Source organism: Eimeria maxima, genomic scaffold, assembly GCF_000499605.1.
Source record: "Eimeria maxima Weybridge genomic scaffold, Emw_scaff192, whole genome shotgun sequence".
Lineage (NCBI taxonomy): Eukaryota > Apicomplexa > Conoidasida > Eucoccidiorida > Eimeriidae > Eimeria > Eimeria maxima.
Window position 1 is genome coordinate 1 of NW_013564819.1, and position 26,768 is coordinate 26,768.

At 48.8% G+C, this 26,768-nt stretch overlaps 4 protein-coding genes across 4 annotated transcripts; 1 reads left to right on the top strand and 3 right to left on the bottom strand.

Annotated features, from left to right (window-relative positions):
* Positions 1 to 401: 401 nt before the first annotated feature.
* Positions 402 to 6,674, bottom strand: EMWEY_00020750 (hypothetical protein; the record flags this gene model as incomplete). Its single annotated transcript, XM_013480433.1, has 5 exons — positions 402 to 1,984; positions 2,331 to 3,154; positions 3,689 to 3,732; positions 4,761 to 5,387; positions 5,582 to 6,674. Coding segments are annotated over 5 exons (4,171 nt in total), but the record flags the coding sequence as incomplete, so codon positions are not given.
* A 917-nt stretch (positions 6,675 to 7,591) lies between these two features.
* Positions 7,592 to 10,281, top strand: EMWEY_00020760 (proteasome PCI domain-containing protein, putative; the record flags this gene model as incomplete). The annotated part of the gene is made up of 6 exons (XM_013480434.1): positions 7,592 to 7,746; positions 7,955 to 8,187; positions 8,479 to 8,777; positions 8,885 to 8,948; positions 9,079 to 9,170; positions 9,874 to 10,281. 6 exons carry the CDS (start codon positions 7,592 to 7,594, stop codon positions 10,279 to 10,281), a joined length of 1,251 nt encoding a protein of 416 aa, XP_013335888.1.
* A 3,350-nt stretch (positions 10,282 to 13,631) lies between these two features.
* Positions 13,632 to 17,819, bottom strand: EMWEY_00020770 (hypothetical protein; the record flags this gene model as incomplete). Its single annotated transcript, XM_013480435.1, has 10 exons — positions 13,632 to 13,709; positions 13,945 to 13,985; positions 14,551 to 14,678; positions 15,080 to 15,216; positions 15,622 to 15,703; positions 15,991 to 16,013; positions 16,229 to 16,304; positions 16,859 to 16,922; positions 17,143 to 17,197; positions 17,742 to 17,819. The coding sequence occupies 10 exons, from the start codon at positions 17,817 to 17,819 to the stop codon at positions 13,632 to 13,634; spliced, it is 762 nt and encodes a 253-aa protein (XP_013335889.1).
* Positions 17,820 to 24,152: 6,333 nt separating this feature from the next.
* EMWEY_00020780 (hypothetical protein, conserved) lies at positions 24,153 to 25,404 on the bottom strand (the record flags this gene model as incomplete). Its single annotated transcript, XM_013480436.1, has 2 exons — positions 24,153 to 24,470; positions 25,165 to 25,404. The coding sequence occupies 2 exons, from the start codon at positions 25,402 to 25,404 to the stop codon at positions 24,153 to 24,155; spliced, it is 558 nt and encodes a 185-aa protein (XP_013335890.1).
* Between the last annotated feature and the right edge of the window lie 1,364 nt (positions 25,405 to 26,768).

Genomic DNA, 26,768 nt, shown 5'->3' on the forward strand with positions numbered 1-26,768 from the left:
TATATTTATATTTATATTTATATTTTATAAATATAAATATAAATACAAAAGGAGACAAATATAAACAAATTAATAATAAAAAAAAAATAAATAAAAAGAGACAATAATAAACAAAAGGAGACAATAAATTAACAACAAACAAGGAGAGAAAACAAACAAAAGGAGACAGCAAACAAGAGAGAGACAGGAGAGAAGAAAAAACAAATAAAAAAAAAAGACAGAGAAAAGAAGAAAAGGGTATAAAAAGGAGACAGAAGAAAAGAAGAAAAGGGAATAAAAAGGAGACAAAAAAAAAAGAAGAAAAAGGAATAAAAAAGAGACAAAAAAAAGGAGAAAAAGGAATAAAAAAGAGACAGAAAAAAAGAAGAAAAGGGACAAAAATAAAAAGGAGACAAACGAACTTCTCTTAAGATTCTCTAATGAAGAAGACACAGGAGGCCTTGGTAGGCTATTATCCTCTGCAGCAGCAGCAGCAACAGCAGCAGCAGCAGCAGCAGCTGCTGCTGCTGCTGTAGCTGCTTCAGGCGACTGCGCTCCCGCCTCTGTTGCATTGGGGGCCCCTCTATCCCCTTCATCAGGGGCCCCCCCGAGGCCCCTCCATGGCAGCCGCAGCACGCAAGTACCCTTTTCTTGTTGAAGGCCTCTTAGTGTTGTTTGTGCTGCTGCAGCAGAGACAGCAGCAAGAAGCTGCTGCGGGTTCTGCTTACCATGGGGGCCCCCAGGTGCGGTGCTGTGTGGGGCCCCCGAGGGGAACGCAGCCTCCATATATACCCTAGACACCGTGAGGGGCCCCTTCAAAGGAGGGGGCCCCCCCCCGTCTTCTGCTGCTGCTGTGTCTCCTTTAAGCAAATCTGTCTCCTTATTGAGGGGAGGAGCCAAAAGAGCAGCAAGAGCATCGAAGGCAGGAAGGGGGCCCCTAGAAAACAGAGAGGGGCCCCCAAAGGGTCCCCCGTGGGGGCCCTCAGGGGGTCCACCTAAGGGGGAGCTTCTTAATACCCCAGGAGCTGCTGTAGCAACAGCAGGAGGGGCCCCCCGCACAACACTCCTCTGTATAGAAGCATCAGCAGGGGGAGGCCCTGCAGCCTGTGGGGGCCCCTCTAGATGCAGTACTGTTCCTGCTGATGGGGTATCAGGGGGGGCCCTTAGGGGCCCCGACAGATGCGCGGGTGTCCTAAGCAGGTGCCTGTCTGTTTCACGATAATGTGTAGTAAAGGGCCCCTCCTGGGGGCCCCTTTCCCTGCTAGGAAGCAGCCCCCCATCTGCTGCTGCTGTTGCTGCTGCTGATGCTGTTGCTGCTGCTTCGAAGCCGCTAGTTAAGGAGTCGACGCTCACAACTGGGGCCCCCGAAAAGGGAGTGGGGGCCCTCTGCAACGAAGAAGAGGGGGCCCCCCAAGGAGCAGCAGTTGCTGCAGGGGCCCCTAAGGGCCTCCTTACAGCAGCGCCCCGGGCCTCTATTCTATGCACCGTACTCAGCTGCTGCTGCTGCTGCTGGTCGTGCATGCAGCAGCTGCAGTTAAGCGCTCTAGCTGCGTTGGTATGGATCCTCTCGGGTGTACGGGGGTCTACTACAAGGGATTCTACTCTTGGGGGCCCAACGGGGGCCCCCCCAGGGGCCCCCTGTGGGTAATGTTGAGCTTGAGTGTCTCTCAGAGACAGTCTCCTTGTTTGCTGCCCTCTAAATGGTGAATGCCGCAGCAGAGGAGTATCGCTGCTGCTGCGTCTCCTCCCTAAGCCCAGCACAGGGGGGTCCCCTGGGGGGCCCCCCTGGGGGGCCCCCAAAAGGGCCTCCTCTACACGAGGTTGCATACGGAGAGGACTGCGGCTTAGAGCCCATCGCCCAGAGTTTGAAGGGGGGCCCCCAGAGAGGCCCAAAGAGGGGACACCAGGAGAGGGGCCCCCTATTCGGGGGGACCCCAAGGGGCCCCCAGGGGCCAAGGCAGGGAGACGGCTCTTAGGGAAGGAAGAAAGAGACATTGATGCATGCCTAATAAAAACAAGAAAAGAGACACATAAACAAAGGAACAAATAAATAAATAAATAAATAAACAAATAAACAAATAGATAAATAAATAAATAAATAAATAGAGAAGTGGAGAAATAAATAAAGAAATAAAGAAAGGAATAAAGAAAAGGATAAAAAAAGGCAGCAAGAGATAATAAAAAAAAAAAGGAAAGACAAGGAGATAAGAGACACATAAAGAGAAGGAGACAATAATAATAATTAATAATAATAATAATAATAATAATAATAATATAAAAGGAGATAAAGATATAAAAGGGACAGAAAAAAGAAAGAAAAAAGAAAACAGGAGAAAGAAAAAAATACAAACCTGTAAGGATGCGTAGATCGATAGGGGGGCCCCATACCCAGACTTTGTTGTGCTGTATGCACAGGAGGCCCCTCCCCTGCTGCAGCAGAGCCCAACCTGGGGGCCCCCCAGGGCCCCCCCCGGCTGTCTGTAGAATAGGCGTCATGCGTGGGTTCGTGCGTGTACGAGTTTGCTGCTGCTGCTGCTGCTGCAGCAGCAGCAAGTTGTACTGCTGCAGGGGAGGCGCATGCCAAGAGAGCTCGTGCCTGATTAAGAGGCACAAGGACACAAGCCTCATCTGCTGCTGCTGCTGCTGAGGATCCGGGTACAGCCAAGGCTCTAAGTGAGGAGGACGAAGAGGCTGCAGAGCCGCTAGATGGAGGAGGCGGGGGCACCTGAATGGGGGTCCCCCCTCCTTCAATCTTCCCGCTGCTGCTAAGGGCTAGGGGGCCCCAAGAACGGCTGTGAGGGGCCCCCGATTCCCTTACTTCTTCCCTACGGAAGCGCCGGCTTGACGGCTTTAAGGAGGCCTGCCCTCTTGATGCTCCCCTCTTCTTCTGCCGCTGCTGCTGCTGCTGCTGCTCAGGAGCAACAAGAGCCAAGATCTCATCCGCAGAGTAGTCCGGGGGACTGCGATCTCGAAGCCTTCTGCTGCGTCTTCTGCTGCTGCGTGGGCCATCTTCCTCTAGAGGGGCCCCAGAGGGGGGCCCCCTGGGGGCCCCCAATGGTACTGTATCTCTCTCAGGAAGAGAAGAAGCAGAAACCGCTGCTGAATCGGGTGGGGGGCCCTCCCTGTGTTTGTCTCTGCGTTTGGGTTTGGGGAGCATCGTGCCAAACCCCAAACCCTAGACCATAAACCCTAAACCCTGAACCCTCTTCCCTAGCTCGTCGCAGCGGGGAGAGGGAGGGCCTGCTTCCTTGGGGTTTACAGATTAAGTTTTAGGGTTTAAGGTGGATTTTTCTGAGAGATTTATAGAAATATGAACTTCAATTTGCGTTTTGCAATTGCTGCGCATGCAGATGGGTGGGAGGCGGGGGGGGGGCAGCAACCCCTGAACCCTAATTCCTAAACCCTAAACCATAAACCCCCGCCTTTGTAGACGGAAGAGACGGAAATGCAAAGGAGGATAGATCCAACAAAAATAAAAAGTAAAAGATATTCAAATTAATTTAAATTTAAACAAAGACAGAAAACAAATGCATGCAAAAGCCCATAAGGGCTCCGGGGGTGGTGACGGGAAAGGGTCGGTGGCGGCTGTGCCAAGAAACCGTAAAGCCGAAACCCTAATAAGTACACCATAAACCCTAAACCCTAGACCCTAAATAGTAAAGAGCAAACCTGGGTGCTTAAACCCTCAGCAATGAGCAATTAACCGTACACGGTTAGCCGTGAAACCTAAAGCGCACAGGGTGTCGCAGACCCCTAAATGATGAAGCCCTAAACACTAAACCCTAAACCCTAGACAACAAACCCTCGGCACAAGCAACTAAGCCCTAAACCATAAAACCAAAACCCTAAAAGCCCGAGGAGGGCGGATCAAGAAGCCTGCAAGCGTATCGTGCAAACTCTAGTTTATATAGGCAGAAGAATACCGTGAACCCTAAACCCTACACCCGGTAGGGGCTCCAAACCCTTGGTCGGAAGCCAATAACCCTAGACCCGAAGCCCTAAACCCTTTGTGGTTTATCCAGAGATCTGCTGTATCCCAGTGAGGCCTATGAGAATACCACTGAGGAATTTTTATCTTCCCTTCTTTAGCCATAAAAGGAGGGAAAATAAGCATTAGTGGGGCTGGAGTCCTCTTCCTACACCTCAATAGTAAATGCATGCACTGTAGCCTTTAAGCCCCTAAAAAAGCAATCAAGGGATGAACGAACTGCGCACACTGCAACAGCAGAATGCTGTTGCAGTGTATAATATATGCTGCAGTAGTGACATTAAAGGAGCTTATAAGTGGCTGACAGAGTCAGTATAGTTGCTGCCACCCCACTGCAGCTAACTAGCAGCTAGCTAGCAGCTAGCCACAGGGTAGTAAGGCAAAAGATATTCAAAAGCTCTTGGGTGCCCCTCCTTTGGTACCCCCCTCCTTCAGGATTTGAGGGGGCCCTGTTGACACTTGCAGTCGCCTCTGTATCTTGAGGGACCGTCTTTTACAGGCATGCCTTTAGGCGGCCCCCAAGAGTCGTATGGTGGCCTTGGGGGCCCCTTAATGCCTATGGAGGCCCTTATGGGGGGCCCCGAAAGCAACGGTGGGCCCCCTTATTACATTGAGCAGCAGGTAAGAACGGAACGGGGCCCTCCCCCTGGTGTTTCTTGTCGATACAAATCAAGCAAAGCCTTATAAAATACATCCCCTTTTACCTTGGCCAATTCAATAACAGGGAAGCTGCGGCCAGCTCCTGATGGGCAGCAGCAGCAACAGCAACAGCAGCAACAGCAGCAACTGGCACCAATGGAACTTCCGTTGGTGCTATCGATTTCCTGATCCTTGCTGCTGTTGCAGCTGTTGTTGTTGCTGCTGCTGCCTCCTGCAGTGCCTGTAGGGGCCCCCACTCCATTCTTCTGGTTTGGGCCCCCCCCTCTCTGACTGACGGGTTCTTTATCTGCTGATTTACTGCTCTTTGCCTCAATAGCGGTGGTCTCCGTGCTGCCGTCTTGGGGGCCCTCTTTGCGGACCCCCTCCGCTGCTCCTGCTGCTGCTGCTGCTGCTTCAGCCCTCAATGAAACGCTACTAGGGCTATTGCGATTCCGTGCAGTTCCGCTCTCCTTCTGCGTTGCATCCGGAGGGCCCCCATGCTTCTGCTGGCCCCCTTGCTTCTGGGGCCCCCCCTCTGTTGGCTTGTTGCGCTGCTTCCATTCTGCTGCCGCAGCTAAGAACCCTTTTATCAGAGCAGCAGCAATTAGATTAGCGTCTTTGTCTCCCTTAAAGGCACCTCCAGACACCAAAGGCATGCGCAACTGTTGCACAAGGGGGCCCCCACAGGGGCCCTTAGACGGACCCCCCGAGGGGCCCCCTTGGGTCTGCTTCTCGTTAAAGAGTAATACCAAACGAAGAAGATTTCGAGAAAGAACGAAAACTGAAAAAATAAAACACACAAACAGCAATAAACAAATATTGCTGCTGCTGCTGCTGCTGCTGCTGCTAGTTCTGCTGCTCCTGCTGCCGCTGTCTCTGGAAATTCTGTTACTCGTGTTCCTATTATGTTTGTTGTTGCTGCATCTATTTTGTTTCTACCGCTGCTGCACCTGCTGCTGCTTCTGCCTGTCTTACGTGTTTCATAGAACTTGTCTGCGGTGTATGTCCACCCCTTGGGCCCCACAACATAAGCCATGCCAATATTATTTATATTTAATGGTCTTATTTCCTTCCTAATTATATCTATACAAACAAATGCATCTGTCCCCTTTAACCCTATTTGTTGTCTCTCTTCTTCTTCAGGTACCATGCCAAATAAACAGCTAAAGGGAGTCCCCCATAGGGAGGGGGGCCCCATGGGGCCTCCTAGTGGGCCCTTCTGGGGGCCCCCAGGGGGCCCCCCACACCTTATGATGGCTGTGCCTGTAGATGATTCTTTTGCTGCCTTTAAGACATCTGAATGCAGGGCCCCCATTGCACTACCCCAATTGCTACTAAGATCTACGTGAGGCCGCCAGTGAGGAGACCCTGGGGGCCCCCCCAAAGGGCCCCCCCCATTAGCATCCTCTGCGCCACCTTCTCTGGGGCCCCCACAGGGGGCACCAGTAGGGGCAGCTGAGGAGGCCCTTATTGCATTAAGAAAGGCCAAATTAATTGAGCCACCACCGACATACAGCTGAGGGTCACCTGCATTAACAGAGAGGAGAGGTCGGGGACAGAAAGAAGAATAAATCGGGGTAAAGGCAGCAGAAGAAGCAGAAGCAGCAGCAAAAGCAGCACCACGGTTAGAGGGACATTTACAGCCGCAAGCGGCGCATTCCTCTGATATTTGCTGCTGTTGCTGCTGCTGCTGCTGCGTCTGTTTGTGACGGTGCGCAAGAGGGCCGTGAGCGCGGACTCTTCGGCAGTTCAAGTCTTCATAGGGCTCATTGGAGCTCTGCGACATTTGCTGCTGCTGCTGCTCCTCCTCCTCCTGATGCTGCTGTAGTTTCTGCTGCTGAAGATGGTCTGCTTCGGTGCAGCGCCTTTTATTTTTGCCAAGGTTGGTGTCTGTATTTTGCGCCTCATCCTCACACACTTCAAGCTTTGGATGTTTATGCTGCTGCTGCTGGCTGCTGCCGTTGCTGCTGTTACAATTCTCGCTGCAGCAGCACTGGAGGCTAGAGGAGGGGGGAAGTGGCGCATTGGGCGAGACATGCACTAGAAAACGGAGGCCCCCAAGCTGCATGCAACGCCGCGAGTTGTAGCAGCAGCAGCAGAAGCTTGACGGCCCCATTTGCAGCCGGGTGTACAGACACCCCACTGAGTGAAGGGTGTGCAGGCCTTCCTTCCTGCTGCGGCTGCAGTTACTGATGCTGCGGCGACAGTAGTGCCAGGAACAATGGACGGCTGCAGCTGTTGCTGCTGCAGTTGGCGGTACAACACGCCAGATATATCAAGAGGCGGTTCTTTGGCGCCACCTGAAAAGAGCAAAAAGTTACTGCAGTTTATAAGAATTAAGCAAATTTTATAAAATTTATGATGCCTTTAAGAGTGGCGAGCTTCCCTGGGGCTAGATGTGTATGTGCATCTCCTAGGCAGGCAGTTTCAGGCAGTATGGCCGGTTATCGTACATGAAAATAATTAAAACAGACAAAATAAACGAAAAAACCCCGTTAAATTAAATTAAAATTTATTAAATATATCCCTTTTCTCTCTACCGTAGGATCCGGGGCTTGGCACGAGCTGCTGCTGGTGGCTGCTGCCGTGTAACGGGTTTTGCCTGTTTGGTGTCTTCCCTCAGTATGTTTCTTTCTTTTATAGCTTTACATTTTACCTAAATAAAGTCATTAGTGTAGTAGTGCCTCTATTAGACCTTTGTTGGAGGTCTTGGCTGCTGTCTGCCTGCCTGCATGCGTTGTCTCGCGTGTTAGAAGGACCCATCAAGCGAGGTTTTTAAGAGCAGCAGGAGCAGCAACGGCAAGGACTGCAGCAGCAACGACTCCAGCTAAGCAGAAACAGCAGCAAGAACAGGAGGAACAGCAACACCACCAAGAGCAGCAACAGCACGCCACCCGCACCGGGACACGCTCAACAACAGCAGCAACAACAGCAGCAGCGCCGAGTTGCAACAGTAGAAGCAATAGAAGCAGCAGCCGAAGGAGAATGGAGGTGGACGGGGTGTCTGAGTGCCCCTCCTGGCTAAAGGAGATGCTGCAGCAACCTGCGGAGCCTGTAGCTAATGTACTTGAAGCAGAAATAGCAGCAAACCCTAGCGCAAAAGCAGCACTTGAATACGTCCGGACGCTCCTTGAAAAGAAGTAAGAAGGGTTTAGGGTTTACGCAGTTGATGGCACTGCGTGTGTGTCTATGCTAGGGGTTGTGGTATATTTGCTGCCGGCATTGTAACCGTACAGTGTACGCTGCTGCAATTGCTGCATTTGCTGCAGCAGCAGCAGCCGCTGCGGCAGCAGCGTCTTTTGTGCTAATTTTTTTTTTGTTGTTTTTTCTTATTTTTTTGGCATGCAGACAATATAACGAATTATTAGATGCTGTTGCTTACGGCATGCAATTAGATGATTCTGTAGACACCTCAAGTACCCCTCAGCTGTCTGTACTATCTGCTGCTATGGGGTCACCTCCTCCTCCTCTTTCCTTACAAAGAAAACTTTCTTTATTTAGATCTCTTGCTTCTGCTCATCATATCCATTTGGATCCTCTTAGATTACTTAAATTATGCGCAGGACTACTCGCTGATATACGTAAGCACAAGTGCACATCTTCCTGCTGCACATGCTGCTGTACCCCTGCTGTCCTGCCTTTTCTTGCTGCTGCACCCCGCTTCTGCCCCTGTTCTTTCTGCTGCTTCTCCTAATCCCTGCTCTTGTTGCTCCTCCTGTACCTGCTATGACTCGTGTAACGTCTGCTTCTGGTGTTACTGATGGCCCTGCTGCTGCTTCTGCTGCTGGTGGTGGTATGCTTGCTACTGTAGGTATTGGGGATTTGTGTACATTTTTATGGGGTGCTTTTATGGTGTGTGTTTATGGTGGCAGATGCTGAAGGGGGTCTACTCTTCTTAGAGCGACTACAGGAGGAGACCTTAGCAGCGCAGCAGAGCAGCATGCAGCAAACCCCTTTCTTGCAGACAGACAAACAAGCAGGAAAGGGTTTGTTTTCTGTTGGTGCCGTTGTCTTCTTGCATGCATTAAAGAGTTATTTATTAGCTAAGACGCAGCAACTTACGAAGGCACAAGAAGAACTCGACGAAGCAAAAAAACAAAAAGAACAAATTGGTGCACCTGACCCCGTGCTGCACTCCCTTGTGCACAGGGCACAGGCGCAGATAGACAAGGTAGGGTTTTCTGGTGTATAGGCACCTAATAATTATCCACTGGCATTCTGTTTTGTGTGGGGGTTGAGGGTTTAGTGTTTAGGTTTAGGGTTTGGGCGTGTTTGCAGGCACGGAAGAAGTACGGAGACTTCTGCAGAGAAACACTCTTCTTCCTCGCCTACACCTCCGCCAGTGAGTTGGGCCGTTAGGGTTTAGGGTTTAGGGTCTATGAGGTTATGGGTTGAAGCGGGGGTGGAGGCTAAGTCTAGCTGAAAATGCCATTTCTAGGGTTTGTGGTTTGGGGTTTCCTGTATTTGTTTAGATGCAATTAAAGAAAAGGAGAGATATGCAATCGCCAGAGATATCGCTTTTGCTGCTCTTGTAGCACCTGAAGTCTTCAACTTTGGCGAACTTGTGAGAAATTATACCTGGTATTTCTTTGTTTGTTTTTTTTCTTTCTCTTTTATTCTTTGTTCCTTTCTTTCTTCGTGTTTTTTTGTTTGCTCACTTGTGAATTTGTATTGTCCGTTCTTGGTTGCTTTCTTTTCCTACTTTTTGTGTGCTTGTTTCATTCGTATATTATGTACAAATTCATTAATTATTAATCAGTTAATTAATTAATTCGTTAATTGACGTATTATTTTGTGAATATTTAAGACAATTTACAAAGCTTGTTTCTATTTCTTCTTCTCAGCTGCAGCAAGCCATTGTAAGGGAGGCCTGGGAGCAGCAGACAGCCGATTCCTTTTTATTTGAATTGCTTAAAGTTGTTGCAGAAGGAAATATGGACAAATTCAATAAAACGTTTAAACAATATCAGACGCAAATCCAACAATCGGCAAGATACAAACACTAAACCCAAAACCCTAAGCCCAACCCAAAACCCTAAGCCCAATCCTAAACGCTCAACTGGGACCGTCATGGCTTCGTTGTTGAACTGTTTGTGTGCATATGCTTGTATGTATTTGCGTGTATTTGCATGCACGTGTTTTCTCTTTTTTTGCTAGCATGTCATGCTGTCTTTTTTTTGTTCTTATATCAGTAAGAAATAAGGAAAGAATAAACACTGATTATAGTGACATGGTTTCTTGTTATGTGCTGCGGACGGACACCTCAGGACTTGGCGCCCTACATTACAGCAATTCAGAAGAAAGCTGCAGCAACAGCTCTCCTTCGTCTTGCCTTCACGAGTAGCACAGCTGGTGCTGCTGTGCGCAGCAGCAGCAACAACGGCAGCAGCAACAGCAATGACAACGGCAACGACAACAACAACGACAACAGCAACAGCAACAGCAACACCAAGCTTATTGGTTCGCGCGCCCTCTCTTTTGCTGCTATTTCTGAGGCTTGCCAAGTGCCTCCAGATGAGGTGGAGAGAATTATATTATCTGCCATGGCACAACAACTTATAAAAGGAAAGATAAATCAAGTTGAGCAAACCCTGTCTTTGGAATGGGTTAAGCCGGTGCTGCTAACGGATGCAGAAAGGTCCGCATACACCCCAATTAAGGCACTACTTCAATAAATAATAAGCTGATTGACAACCTTTTGAATTATACACTGCAACTGTAGCACCTACAAGCTCCGTAGACACCGTAACGTCTGTCGGGCAGTAATTAACAAGTACCGTGATGGGTATTTACCTTCTACAAATAAACTCATGCACATAATATACCTATACCCATTTTCATGTGTGTATTCCATTTGTATATATCTGCTTTACACATTATATGTATGTGTATATGTTATGTTTATTCCCAATGGCAGTTATGTGCGTCGAGCAGCGACATCCATACGATTTAGGGGCTTTATCACTGTGTATCCATGTGTGTGTATGTGTTGCATTCATATGTGAATTGGTCACAGCATTCAAGCCTTACAAACACGGCTCTGTAGGTGGGCCTCCTCTGCGGAGGAGCTGCAGCAGGCGCTGCAGCACCTAACAGCAGAGCTGCTACGGGCGTGAAGCAGCAGGATGCAGCAGCAAGCAGCAGCCAGCAGCGGCATCCCACTACAGCCAGCAGGCTTTAAGTAGTACAACAGTGCAGGCGGATGCACATGTATGCGCCTGTGTGCATGCATGAAAGGGGTAAAGATAAACGTGTATAGGGTACTACTCCTGCTGTTGAACACCTTGTTGACGGTAGAGTTGCAGCCCAAGCAACTTATTTTCTCCTTTTTTGCAACTCTTCAAAGACTTAAACTCTTCCCGCAACAGCAACTATAGCTGCAGCAGCAGCAGTAGCCAGAGTAACAATTGCAACTGGAGCAGCCAGGATATTGTCTTTGAGAGCAACCACATGTGGACCCCTGCAATACATGCATGCAAGAATAGAGGAGAGGTTAATCTGTTGTTTTGAGTTATACGGATAAAATGCCTCTTACCTCCTCAGGCCTCAGGTGTCTGCACAACGACCTCCATCTGCTCACATATACTCATCCCCTTGAATGTGTTTACCTAAAGTAAAAAGTCTAGTGTTGTAAACACATTATTACTTCGAGGCTATTTGCTGTGCCTACATCTTCCTGGTTATGTTTGTGTTCATTATTAGTTGCAATCCCCGTCGGTGTCCAGCAGCAGCAGCACTACTGCTAAAGTTTACATGCTTACATTGCTAAAGTTCACAATTACTATTATAAAACGATGTAGTTTGCAGTACGTCTCCACTATTCTCTGGTGGCTTTAGCCGATTAGCTTCTTCTTTGTTGCTCCTGAGGACTCCAATCCATTGTTACTGTCACTACTGCCGCTATTTGCTGGGAGGTTAACTGTCGGTATCCACACTTGTTATAAAACACCTGCAGGGTAATGCTTTAGGATATTTTGTGGCGTGTCGGTCAATAACCCCACAACAACAGGAACTACGTACTGTTGGGTCTATTCTCTCCTGCGTCCAACTGTGTCGCACCACCCGTTCCGTTCCGTTCTTCTCTCCCTTTCTCCCTCTTTTGCTGCATCCTGCTGCCTTTTTATCTGTCGCTCCGGTGGAGCCTTATTATCACGTGTCGTCGTCTCATCCAGCCCTTCAAAGACGTTTGCTTGCAGTGATCGCCACCAGCTAGGTACTGGGTAGGTAGCGACCCCCAAACTGGCTAGCTGGCAACTGACTAGTTCTAGTCTGCTGGCCTGCTGGCTACTCGCTAGCTTGCCAACTAGGAGAGTGGCGTATGCTGAAGGAAACGAATAGGCACTCAGAAACACTTTGAACTCCCACGTCTCCTACAGGCTAGCGAAATAGCTAGCTCAGCTGGCTCTCTAGAGACTGCATACGTAGCACCTTACAAGCAAAAAGACAGGAGGAGTCTCTTGAGAATGAATACGCGCAAAACATATGGAGTCAATTAAATAACCAACTAGGTCGGGAATGGCATACCAATAGGGAAAAGGCTGTATATTCGCATACGCAGAATCTGCTGAGGTGTATGTATTGGTTTACATGCAATTTGCAGTTATTTGATTCTACGTATTCAAACCATTGAATTGAGGCTTTCTGTCTCCGATCATTTCACTCGTGTCACAAGCAGTTCTCAGCACTGTGCTTTTCACCAAAAACTGTGGAAAGGTACTTCAAGGGGCATCCACAGAAACGCACAAATACCAATGGCATCAGAACATATGCGCAGACATGCACAGGGAGAATGGCCAGGAGGAGTAGGCAATAACAAAGAACAAACGAAAGAAAAGAGGGCATTGAAAGGGAGCAGGAGAGGGGCGTATGCCTAAAAAAGAGCGTAAGTGTTTAGGCAAGAACGCTGTAATAGACGAACGCAGGCAGCAACAATCTGCTTAAAGATGAGATACCCCGGCCATGAAGAGAAAGGAGACAGATGGAGGCAAAAGGGGCAAACAAGGGAAGGAGAAAGGGGAGATGGAGGGACAAGGAGGCAGCCAGAGTGCTACAATGCTACAGTGCTACAGCCTGCAGACCGACCGAGGCAGCAGGATCGCATGGAGTGTTGTGTATTTGCTTGATACTAAATGTGCTGAAAAAATGATAAACCGAAGAATGGAGGCTGTCTTGTCGTTAAAGGCTAGAAAAAATCTCATTTCAACTGCTGGTGCTGCTGTTGCTGCTATCCTCCGAAGGGGCTTCTCTCGATCTCTTCAACGCCAGCTCGAGCCACTGAAAAGCAAATACGACTGCAGAGGAAGTAATTTTTTAAGAAACAAATAAACGAGCCTCAAGAGGTCGAACGCAATGTGGAGGAAACGAGACTAAAGAACCAGATCAAGGTATGGAAAAGAAAAAGCAACTCTTCACACTAGAAATGGAAACAACACATGAGAAACGGAGAACAGCCAATATGAACAGCGTAGATACGAAAATATGAAGTAGAATCAAGACAAAAGCTCTTCGGTGCAGGCTGATGGGTTTTCGCTGGACGGTTTAGGGTCTACGGTTTGGCGACCCACCAGGACTTCAGCGAGCTGCCGTCTATTGCCAATGACAGGCTGAGGCGCTCTTCCTTCAGCTATTGTTGCGGCGTTGTTTAGCATCAACAGACCTGTAGAGACTCTCCATAGGTACTGAAGGAACGCCACAAAGGAGGACCCACAACAGCGAGCTGCCGATTCAATGGATTACAAGAAACCATGTGCGCTCAAACTAACAGGAAAACAGTGATGGGACAACTTTCCAAGTGTTTCAAAAACGGGTTTCTGTGGCTCCAGCGGCAAATTGGAACAACAACCAGAAAGTAGTTGTGCTCGAGACCAACGTCAAAAGAGAAGTAATCGAATGACAACAGATGCAATGCAGGAACGCAATGAACATATGACATTTTGAGAAATCAAAGGCGGCGTTTAAGAGGAGAAGAAGGCCCCAGCACTGAATTTAGGAGAGCGAACGGCAAAACAAACCAGCGACAGTCTTATTAGTTCCCAGGCAAGTTATTGAAGAAGCTCACTGTTCCTTCGTATCCAGATTTGGGCTTAAGGGAGCTGAATCCCGGCTGCAAGCACAAACAGACGAATCATACGGTTCGAGCTTCTCTTGAAGTGTCTATCAGTGGCAAAACAAGCACACAAAAGGTTGGGGCCTGGGGTTGAACCACCAACAGGGACACTTCACAACATGGAATTCGAACACTTGAAACCGCAAGCTCGAAGCAAAAGCAGTAATAACTTCTGCAACTAGACGCACACAGACCAACGGCGCTAAAGAGATTAAAGTGACCATGCACAAACCTCTGGAGCCTGACGCGATATCGTATACTGGCTGGGTGTTCCTGAAAAGGCAAAGCAAAAACACAATTTGTTTACAATTATCGCCCTAGATTAATATCCATTCCACTATAGGATCAACGGGAATGGGACACACGTAGCAGCTGAAAAAGCGGAAAGAGCAAATTCACGGACGACGAGGCCACTCCAGCACAACAGCAGCACGTCAAGAATGGTGCAACCATGGGCTAAAACACACTGTAATAGCGACCTGAGCAAGAGCGGTGAGAATTGCCCCGACTTTGTAGTCAAACCCATGTTTGGCTACTTACATGCGTAGTCGTGGCTGCCCCTAGCTGACACTTATAATGTTGGTTTGTTCAATTATCTAGATGGCTACAAAGTAGCATTAATAGCTAACGGTGTTATACTGGCAGAGGTAGCGTTATAATTGTTACCACACAAAAATGTTATGACGACAGATATTACTTGATTATTACATAAAAGCTAGCCATAGACAACTTACGATAGGCATCCGATTGAACATCGATCTGCCACTCAAGTTCGTGAGCAAGCATGACGACAGATATTACTTGATTATTGCATAAAAGCTAGCCATAGACAACTTACGATAGGCATTCGATTGAACATCGATCTGCCACTCAAGCTCGTGAGCAAGCATTTGCAGTTGCTTCAACGCAGGGGTATAGTAGCTGTGCTCCTCCCTCAAACAGTCCACGATACGGACAACGTGGTTTCTGCAAAGAAGCAAACGAGCTTTACTCAGACGATAACGCAATAAACAAAGGCATAGGTTAACCCAGAGGGGAGACGGGAACCACGACCAAACAAGTGTGGCCGAGTCAAACAAATACGAACGAAGCTTCATAAAAATACTCTCAGAGAAAGCACGGCAAGGTAGTTGATGCCATCAGTAACATCCCGTTGCACGCGGGCAATAACACACGAAAGAGCCATGCAGACTGCTGACCACCCATTGCAAGCAAGCTAGTCGAGGTCATTGGGGGAAGGCAAAGCATAGAGAAAAAGCAGCAAGCGGGAAGGAGGAGGAGAAAGAACGAGCATAAAATGCGCGACTGAACAAGAGGAAAGAACGGAGGGAAAAAGAAGAAGGAGCAAGAAGAAACTCGCTGCACACTCTCTATCGATGACTCCTAAGGCGAAGTGAAAAAAGCTGTTGTTGCCGTCGTCTCCCTCTTCCGTGGTGTAGAGCTTCAGCGGAAATAAAATGAATTTGGCAGCCTCGCACCGCTGCAGCTCTGTTGCTGACAATTTCTGAAAACAAATAAAACAAAAACAAACGCGGTAAGTGCAGGAGTTCACGATGCAAACAACGGGAGATCCAACACATATGTGGCAGCAATATGCAAAATCAACAAGAGTACCCTTGAACACCATGCAAATAGCAATACAAAACCGATAAAGCGCAGATGCCATACATGAGCTCCAAGAGGAGTGTCCAAACAGTGACATGGGGGAAAACGGTCAAAGAGGCGGAGCTAGGATAAATACGCCAGCATTGGGCATAAACACACCGCAGAACAAAGATACCGCAAATGGGAAGGAAACAGCATGCACAAATCAGGAATATGGGACCTATAGAGAAAGCCGAATCAATGAAAGCACAAACAAATGATTCAGGCAAAGGAAGTAAAGAAGCACAGACACGCTACGCCCTACAGGCAGGTGCACAGGGGGATCCCCAGGCTTCTGGTCAGGGCAGTATCGCCTCCACCAACTAAAAATAAAAGTATCAGGAAGCCTGAAAGACAAGCAGGAAACACCAATGCGAGCTGCACGTTTGGGCGGTGTGTATGCGCGATGGCTATCCGCGGATAATATCCGGCCGCCTACTGCAAAACAAGATAATGACGACGAGAATAAGCTAGCCAAGTAGATGTAGGCAGCTGCGCAAGCAAACTAGGGGGTGCCCGAAACCCTCAACCATAGGACATATGCCCTGGAGCAGTGTAAAATGCAGGACTCCAGGGGAGCGCGACCCCTGTGCTTCACAGATTTCAAGGTGAAGGTTTAGGGTTTAGAGCTTACGTATCTTCGGCTGCTATCCGATCCTGCAAAGACAGGCATCAGCACCACACACGATTGCTCAGATTGGCTGAACGCTGTGTATGGTGTCAGGTTCAGGGACCTGGGCATGCAATATCACCACTGGAAGGGCCTATTCATGGCTTGGAGCGTTTTGTTCATACACATATACATATACATGTATGCTCATGCATACATGTATATTGATGCGTCCATACACCCGAAAGAATGAACGGCTCACCTGCAAAGCAGCCAAATAGAGCTCAGCGACATGATCGTCTAGGAGCTCACCTTGGCGAAATGCATTCAGGTGTGCTCTACACAGAATAACAAAGCGGAAGGAGTGAAACAGACGGCCGCCCTGCCATGAACCATTTGACGGCTGTTATTACTATTATTGCATTCAAACACAACCAAGTTGCAAAACAAACAAGGCCCCGTAAATCCCAAGCGAATACGGACAGAAACGTGGAGAAGACACTGATAGAAAAAGTACATATAATCACAAATAACAGCGCAGGTGCAGAAAGAAATCAACGACATTGAAAGATTCTGCGGCAACAGACGGCAAACAGAAGAGGAGCGTTCAAGTACACGATATTCGAAGCTAAAACATAGGAAAACAACTCAAGGAGGCACATATATTCCATGCAAGAGAAAACTGTTGCATACACCCAACGAAAGGGGAGCATACTGCTGTAACATGAGCACGGACAAATACACAAATGCACCCAAGTGGGCACTCACATGCATATACACGCATGCAGTGTATGCATATACGTGTTCGTGGTTTTACATGCTTGTACATACAAGTATATGTTAAGAACATGCAAACGGGATAAATGCTCAGGCGTTGAACCTTAAAACTCACATCTTGGAAGGTGCGTGCGTCTCTTTCAGCTCCCGTTTTGCCTCTTGAACCTCTTCAGGAGTTGCTGAGGTGCACGGACAGCACATAGACACATGCGCTGCGTCAACTATAAAACAGGAGAAAAGACCTTGTAGTGTTTTGTTTAAACGGACAGAAACAAAAACAAGTACAGAAACAAGCAACGATGGCAAGCGGCGTCAGCGGAGCAAAATGCAACGGCCTTCAGTTGAGAAACAGCATAGACCGTAACCCACATCCCTAAGCCCACGAAAACAAACCCTCACCAAAACGTGCAGGAGGAAAAGGCTCTCCCGTCAGCATTGCCTCCAAAGGGACAACCTGAAAACCCGTAGGAACCCCCAAACCGTAAACCTTCTAATATACACCCTGACTACTGGAATGGGAAACCGCTTTGCCTCAGCCGCTCAAGAGGTGTAGGTTTTGTGTGCTGCCTATTCCCCCTAAACCCTGGTACAACGTAAAGCCGAAAACCCTAGAATGAAGCAAAAATCTAAAGCCTGACAGGCAGGCAATTCGCCCAGTCAGACTGGCATAGCTATGGCGCAGCTGCACCCAATAACCCTAATGCACCCTAAACCCCAGTTGTGATGAACTTACGAGGTATTGTTTGACACCTAGACGCACGAAATACCAACTCACGATGAGGAAGATAATCGCTCCGATAGTCTGAATGGCGGGCATCCTAACCCTTCTGTTAGTCTTGTTTAGAAGTTGTTTAGCTCTTTGCAGGAAAGGCAAACCCAAGCGCCCATCCCGGTCATTGAATCTATCTCCGTAAGGTCTCTGTGCAGCAGGCCTCGCATAAGAGCTTCCAGACAAGAGTCCGAAGTCTGCTTCACTCGTTACATCTTCAAAAGCATACTTCGGCATTTGCCAGGGGGTATTGCTCAGGATCTCCTCCATCCCCCGCCGCACCTCCCCAGCACGATAGCTCCCCCATCCTCGCGCCGCAACTGTCGTTCGACTGTTCAGCAGCAACAGCGCGACACCCAATGTGCAGCCCAATGCCGCAGCAGGGAAGACCATCTTCAACAGATCTGCCCACTGCCCTGTCCTGCAGCTCGCGCCGGCTGCTGGCATTCAGAAGACAACTGCGTCACTGCAGCAAACCTCCTATCAGGAGCAGCAGCCAGGGAGGCAAGTGCTACTGCTGCTAATGGACTAGAAACTAATCCCTAGAGGCAGCAGTTCCTGTTGGCGCTCCCCCCCGTTGGTGCTGCAGGGGCCTCGCCTAGCCCAGTTCAGCTGAATATACAGCAAAATTTGGCCAGTGCTGCAGCCTCTGAGTCCCGCCCACTGTATAGAAGCACGCTAGAGTTGGTTACGTGCCTCCATCAGCTGCTCCTGCAGCCTCTGTCCTCCCTCCTGTGCCTGGCCCCCAGGAAGAAGCTGTTTGAGGAGACCCGTGGAACACAGGAATGTGTGCAGTTGCCCCAGATGTACCAGGGAGTGTAAGGGATAAGGCGCCCGATATGTGGAGACGAAGACGAAAGGTTAGCCCGATTCAGTAGACGCCGTTGTAAAAACCGGGTTGGAGACTGATAGGTATTTCGCCGGAAACCGTCGCGAAATCCTAACTCAACCACCAAACCGAAGCAGGAGAGCAACAGGAGGTCATCTACATTGATATCGAGGAAAGTTACCCTAAAATCACATTCTGACGCCTCAGGTGGCCGCAAAGGGAAAGAGAAATTCGCAGATTTTCCCACTTTCAGCTCCCCCCAAATCCTCGTACACGGAGCATCAAGAGCGGTGATCTGACTCTGTAATGAGGAGATGAAATGGAAAAATGAAGTTCAGAGCAGCACGAAGCCTACGAAAAAAAACGAGCGGGTTTCGTCATTGGAGGAACAAGGCCACGGGAGAGGAAGGCTCCGAGTGAGCACATGTCGAACCCTCCCACCAAAGTTCTTGCAATTCCTCCACCGTCTTGCAAAGGCATTGATAAGCCAACCGCTTTTTAAATGCTATTTTACTAGAAACCACAAGGATTGAAAAGTCCTTGACACTGGATCATGTATCTCGTAGCTCGTACGTAGGCAGAGGCCTCGAGCCCCACGCGATGGTGGCTGCAGTTGCAGTCGAACGTTTTAGTAGGAAACTGTATAATTGTAGAACGAGCTTACTGAAGTGTGCATTTGTGGAAAATACACTAAATTTGCTGTGCTCATTTACTGCACACCCTGTCCCATATCGAAGCTGCTATTGCCTCCCCGTGATGCTCAAGGCCATGCCATGACCCCAGCGCCGCCACAGTCTGATTGCAACAGAAGCCGAAATCTACCGTCTCAATCTACATTTAAGACTTACTATAAAAAGCAGCAGCTACGCCTCTATGTTTTAATTCACTTCAATACACGGTAGTGCCAAATGCACGTCGCCACCAAAGGACCGTCGTAAACCATGGTCTGCCTGCTCTGTCAACGAAAGTTGATACGTGAATCTCTATCTCCTTGCTGAGTTCCTATTTAGTGCAATGTAAGTGCTTAACAATTGTCTAAAGCGTTAGTGCACTCATCTGATGGGACTTTTTGTCCTTGTGTAGCGTGGTTCTTCTTGGCTAAGAACCCTGGTGAACTGTAGAAGCATAAGACTTAAGGAAGAGTTACCAAAACACCACTGATTTTCACTCTTGAGTCTCCAGGCATCCTGGCTAAATCAACCAAATGGCCTGGGACTCCTGAGGAGAGGAGGCTTCCTGTCATCTGCTTCCGTTCACTCTGCTCCAAGTAATTGCGCAAAGGAACCAAACTTGCACGCACAAAGTCCCTTTTGATATGAACGATGACCCTCTGTACACGTGTCAAGCACGTGGTTGTGCATCCATAGCTATCCTGCGCTCGAGTAGGGTTGCGCGAAGTTGCTTCACACACACCAAGCTACGTTCCCTGCCCTTGCCCCAAGGAGCACTCGCACTCATGTGCCTTGTCTACCAAAACATTAAAGAGGGGGAAGAGAAGGGATCAGAAGGGGAAAATTGCCTTCTGAGGATGTGTTTCCGATTTACTATTGCAAATGACGACCCGTACCTCGTGGTTGTCCCCCTTTTACGTGGCGGGGCCACCGTGCTTAGCTGCGCTCTGTGCAGGTTTTATTGGGCTAAGTGCCGAACTGGGATGCATACATCCAAATGCAACCAGTCATTTTCTCGTCTTCAGGCCTACCGGGGAATCGGGACATCCAAAGCCCGTGCGGTTGGTTCGGTCTATCATAAGTTGCAGCACACGCCCTGCTACCACACATACAGCAAGGCTACCCTGCGTGCGCAAATATCCGACTTTGTGTGCACGCTGGCGAACCCGATATAGATACCCCGGCACAGCAGAAGTGGTTTCGTAGGAGTGTAGGTCCACCACCCAGCACGTGTTTTCCCGTAACTGTGTTAGTATGGTATCCCTGTGGCTCACAGCCGCCATGAGTAGGCCTCCAGTTTTGGCGACATCAAGAGGAGTTCCTTATTGTATGTACTGCTACACCAACTACTGCCAACGCGATGGGTGGGAGGTTCTGCGCTGTTGAGGCGAATGGACTTTTGTTCTGTCTACTTCACTATCACTTAACTGCCTTTCTGCTGCCGATATATTTGCATTTTGGACGATGACCCTAATCATTGCAAGATTCAATCCTGAGGCCATGTTGAAGAATCTTAGGAACAGAAGCGATTCAAAATTGAACAGGTAGTTGTAGCACCACTGATGCATGCAAATTGAACACTGTTCTTTTTCCGGGCTTCTGACAGCTCTCTTCATCAACACCCCTTGGTGTGCTGCACAGTGCTGTGCACCTTTTCGTGGTGTGAAGATTACTGTCAAGGATGAATGAATGAATTTGACGATTTCTCTTTTCCATACTAGTGTACTGCTTGCGTCCTTAACTGGAGGCGGCTTACCTGGTAGATAACCCTCGCGAATGCAAGATGTAGAGGCCGCTGCAGTACAAGCCATGCGAGACCTTTTACGAGAAAAGCGGCAAGCATGCATCAAAGCATGATGGAGGAGGCAGCAGTGGAAACAGGGGTTGAAGGGGCCCCTGGCATTTAAAGTTGCAGCTCACACAAACTCTTATCCCATGTGATGTTCAAAAATCCTATTTGAATATTTGCTATTGGCATAAAGCTCTGCATTACACGGCTCTCCAAATACGCTCAGGCAGGGTGCTGTGCTAGGAAGTCCCTTCCCTGATTGCCAATCGTACTAACCACCGCAGAGGTTCTAGCTCTCAGAGCAGCAGATAATACACTGGATTCCGTAATGCGCTGCAGCACCGTCTATTTGTACTGTAGGTCCATTCATCAGGCAAGCTATTACACACTTCTTTGGGCTGTTTGATTTCGATGACACCGGCCTGCTGTTGATATGATCCAAAACCATTTCTGGTGTCTGATTAGCTGGTTTGTGCAAACCTTAAAATAGCGGTAGGAAAATCCCTCGTTTGCAGTTTTGATTCCAAAATATGGCCCACATGGAGCCCGTTTTAACCTCAGCTGTCAAGTGGAATAACCACAGCTGCTACAGCGGACTCTGCAGGAGCAGCTATGGTTGCTGCTGCAGTTGCAGCATGCGTTGCAAGGTCACCTGCCGCAGCACCGCTCCAAAGCCGTGCCAGGGCTGTTGGTTTTGCTTCTTCTGGCGCTGCATTGTGTACAGAATTTCCAAAACGAGGCAAGCAATGGCTTGGGTCCCCTATAAATGCATGCTCAGGAGCGGCAACCTTCTCAGAATGCGCCTAGTGATAGGGATTCTTCATAGCAGAAGCCCTCTCATAGACTACCCGAAGTCCCTATGGTGACCCCCACTTTGATGAGACCGCCCCATTTTTAGAAGTGGTTTCCTTGGCTTCCAGCTGTATAGATACGTTGGCCATGCCTGTCGTCTCTAGGGACTACAAGGGCTAGGGACTACAGCTAATCTAAACAGGCATGCAGAACGGATTTATCGAAGAGAGCTGGAAGCCCTTCCACACCAAGCAAGGACTGCCACGCAAATGTAATTGGCCAACGTTTGCATGTGTCTACGGGCTGCAGATGAGCTGGGGCAGCAAGACAGGGGAATGGCTGGAACGCTGGAAGAGCAGCCCCAATCCTTCGGATTGGTGCACTTGAGAAAAAACCCACGCCTCACGAAGAGGTGATCGGGTTCATGAGGAGGCAATCGTGCATTAAATAAAATACAGGAAGCAACAGTGGGGCATACGTGAGTGCGATGTCCGTGCCTGCTAAAATAGGTTGGGGAGGTCAGGCGGCAAAGACACACCATAACAGCGAACTGCCGTTAGCATTGCATAGGGGGCACCCAGGTGACGCTGCTTCCTCTGTTGCTCCCGGCAGTGGCGGTCTTTAAGATATACCTATAAACTCGGTCGTGGTAGAGAGAAGTGAGCCCATTGTTATTATTGATGATTGTGCATTTGATGCTGGAAGCGTCGTCCCTTTGCGCGCTCGTTTACCTGTGTGTCTGTGAGGCAGAGTGTCTGAACTGCTACCGCTCAACTTGGATGACCCACGACCCCCGTCTCCGGGTAATGTCCTGCGTCTGTATTTCTCCTAGGAGGTATCTTCTCCTAATTGCGTCCCTCTCTACTCCTCCATATCCCTGTCTGCCATGTGTTTCCTGTGTTGTTGTGGACTTGTCTCTCTGTTTGTATCTGTCCCTACGCAACTGCATGCGTATTGACGCCGGTTCCACCCTTCTGTGTGGCATACTAGCAGCATTTGCTCATTTGTGCTGCTGCCTCTGCCGTTGCCTTCTCACTCCATGTTGTTGTTTCTCTGCCGCTATCTCGTCTGGCTTTGATCAGCATCCGAATAATCAACCACCCACTCGGGAGGACTTTCTCGACGAAAACCCATACTATCTATTTTGTCAGCAAATTCAGACCAATCTGCAAATGCACGCATCTCTCAACGTGCATGCATTGTGCGGAACCATATACAAAATACACAGATAGCCGAGCAGTACAAGCACACCCACTAACACATTGCATGCACGCAACATTGATAAATGCACTTTTGTCCAGGTATGCGTTAGTATATGAATATAATGAATGTATATATGCATAAACAGGCACGCACCACCATTTAACTAATACACAAATTTAAACCTAGGCGGCTGCGTGCAAGATATAGAGAGCTACATATAGATACATACAACAAAATGCACAGAGGGTTGACGCACGAATGGAAAACATGCCCGCTCATCAATATCACAATTAGGGAACCTACAGGAAGGTAAATTTCTAGATAAACAATGGGCACTCGTTACAGGAACCAAAATACGCAACACCACAGAACTAGCCAATGCAAATACACAGATACGACAAGGAAATACCCTCATAAGGCCAAAACACAAGAAGTGCCAGTGCATTCTACATACACAAATACTCTACGTTCAACAAAGAAACCCGAGCAACGAGACACTCTAGAAGCCAATACACTGACGTGTAAACGCGCCTCACGCATACGCGCATGCAAAATACAAGCGTACAAGGCCAATACTAACGACGCAAACACAAACATACACAATAAGATGGGATAACGCACAAAACACGACAAATAAGCAGCTTCCATCTTGGACACCAGCCAACACACGAACACACATGCGCTCATACAGATAAACAGAGACAACACAAGAAATACAGTCACCACAACAGAAGCAAATCCAACTAAACATACAAAGACAATACAGACAAATGTAAAAAAACGGGCACTGGGGAACGCAGATACAGATACGAACACAACCACACAGCCGCCAACACAAATCCATCAACACACACACACACACGAATGAAAAGGTAACAATGCAACGCCCCAAATAACTCCGCACGGCCGTGGGAATTTGTTGCATTTCTAGGCTTATATGGCGAAGGTTTTGAGCAAGTTCTAGTACGGTGTAGTACTAGAACAACGGCTTTCCAACCCTAGGAGAACAGCTGGGGAAAGAGCACTAAAGAATAAAAGCATGGAGGAGCGCATGCCGACCCAGAAATACACTTAAACAAACAGTCGAAAACAACTGCAGGCCTGCTGCAAGTACGCTTATGCTCAATCTTTCGTACAAATGTACACAACAGTGGAAACGTAGGCTCAGATGTTTCCTAGACCGTCCACGCACAAGACGCACTAACAGAGCTGCTGCAACAGCAACCAACCTTTTGCACTGGTAAACGTAGCAGTTTCGGCAGCAGAATCAGGGCAGCAGGCGCATTTTGTGGTGCACGTACAGGAAGTGGTGAGCTCGGCGTCCCCCGAGCTGTCATCAGTGTGTGCACTGGGAGCCTATGCAATATTCTTCTTACCGTGCTCTTGTTCATCAGCGCCTTCGCCTGGTGCACCTGTGAACGCGGAGCCCTCCGGAAGCACCGGGGCAGGATAAGGAGCGTCTTCAGCTGAGGCAGTGGGTGGCGGAGGAGGGGCAGCAACATCTCCTGCTGGAGCAGCAGGTGCTGGAGCAGCAGGTGCTGGAGCAGCAGGTGCTGCGTCATCTCCTACTGCAGCAGCAGGTGCTGCGACATCTCCTACTGCTGGGGCAGTGGCGCGGTCTGCTGCTGCTGTCCCAGAAAGCCAAGGCAATGAACGTCCCGAGAGCAAATTCGCCTAAACAAAACAGCAGGAGCAAAAGAAAAAGGGATGGCGACGTTTTAGGGACAGGATGTTCCGAAGAATACACCAAGAGAATACATCCAGAGGCAGCCACGGAGAGGGTGGAACTGCCCTATATTGCAGCAACTGTAGATGAATAAGGAAGGCAAAAGAGAAGGAGACAGTGGAAAAGAGACACCCGCTGTAGGCAAAGATTGGGAGACCACGGCAGAGACGGAAACAGACACAGCAAGGAAGAGACAAAAGACAGTTCAGGCCAAAATTGTCAGTCGGATGCAAAAAAGGCTGGAAACAGATATACAGACGGACAGACGAGCAAACAGGGACAGGCGGGCTCAGACAAAAGAAAGAAGGATTTAGCGGCAAGGAAAGGAGCCCAGGGGAGACAGAGACACAAACCCAAAACCATATAGAGGCCAGACAACATAAGACAGAGGTTACGAGCCACCGAGGCAGAGGCAGACGGAAGCGAGGGGCAGAATAAAGCAAACCAAGACAAAAATAGGGGCACAATGCTACCGAAAGGCACGGACAGGAGCTAATTGGCGCTTACGCGGCGATTTACAGCATCATAAAGATAGGTAGATAGCGACACACACACACACACAGAAAGAGAGGGCGGCAAAAGAAAAGGTCAAAAGGAGTACGAAGACAGGCATATGCTGGCAAAATGATGTTACAACCCTACCGGTAGGAGGCCTCTTACAAAGAAGTGGGAGGCGAGGAGAATTCCAAATAGGGCCAACAAGATTGTAGTTCTCAGTTTGAAACGCCCCCCAACCCTCAAATTCCTGCGCGCCTCCGATGAATCGATGTCCTGTAGGAGGCGGTCCACGGACGGGTCCTCCTCCAGCTGCACTTGCTGCACTGGCTTAGCAGGGCCCGCTGCTACTTCGGGTATTGTGGGGGATCCCTCCGTAGCCTGCATTTCTGGACGACCAACGTCAGTTTCTTCTAGTAACTCCTGAAAAGCAAAGCACGACAGACACCAAAGGGAGGTTCTAGGTACCCAAATCCTGGTGCTGCAGGAGACAGGAGCTGGAGACCCTACTTCCTGAACTAATTTCACTGTTGCTCGCAGAAAAGAACCTGCTGCTGGTACGGTCACTACCGGCTGCTATGCTTGTTCTGCTGCAGTGATGCTGCTGCTGACGATCCTGTGGTAAACAACGGCTTGCAACCCATGAACTCACACTACTCCTGGCACTCCTGCCTCTACCACTTCAGTCTCCAAGAAAGCTACCGTTGAAGCTAAGAATTTAGGGCATATATATATATGCAATACGACAAACCGGAGTTGACCTTCACCATCGCGGCTGTGGGGCTAGCCGGGACGCTGAGGCACTGACGCACCTCGGGGGCTCAAGGCCATACAGAACTGTTTTGGTTCTCTTTTTGCTATACAATCTTGAACGAGAGTTTGTAAATTGGCTTAGAAACTCAATTAGGATTATTGTATGAGTAAAAACCGACCTTCCCTGCTTAACCCCTTAGGTACTTCAATTAGCTTGCTCTGGGAGACTCGGTAGTGGCGGGCTGTGTTCCTTCTGGAGGCGCTCCCCCTGCTCCCATCACTCCTGTTAATAGGAGGAAACGGGATGGCAATACGCATATCCCTCATTAAGAAGCCATTAACAAAAGGAAGGGACGCTTCCAATCAGATAATAGAGTGCGCTATTTGCAACGGCAGGAACTCTAGTATACAGAGGACAATCGGCGGCGATTACGTTAGTCCTGGTACAACATGGTACATCTGAATTGGTAAGCACGGCATCTCATTTCCTATCCCTAAAATAACCCAAATCAAAATAAAGCAAAACCAAACATCCACTTACTCTATATGGCCGAAGGATATTCAAAATAGATCTATATATGCCAGAAGGGGATCCAAAATCGATCTGTGTCCCCGTGGTCAGTGTAGTGGCCAGGCACAACAGTAAGCGCCTCCGCATCCCGACCAGCTCTTCGGCAGCGATGGAGCTCGTAGCCAGTTTGCCGTATTCCGTGTTTAAATTCCCCAAGTTATCGCAAATAATATATTGTTTCCTTTCGTAGAATGGACCCTTGGAGGCATCACACGGTGAACCATTCTGGTGCCGGTGCACTATCGAAGCTGCACCAGGACAGCAGTGGCAGCCGTTCCCGGCGACCGTCGGCTGCTAGGTATTAGCTGAAGCTGAAGGCACCGAGTGGTTGTGGACTTCCTGTGGAATAAATTGGTTATGTAAGCATTTGAAAAAGGAGCCCGAAATAAGCATGCAACAATCTCAAGATCCGTGGGGGCGTGTTCAG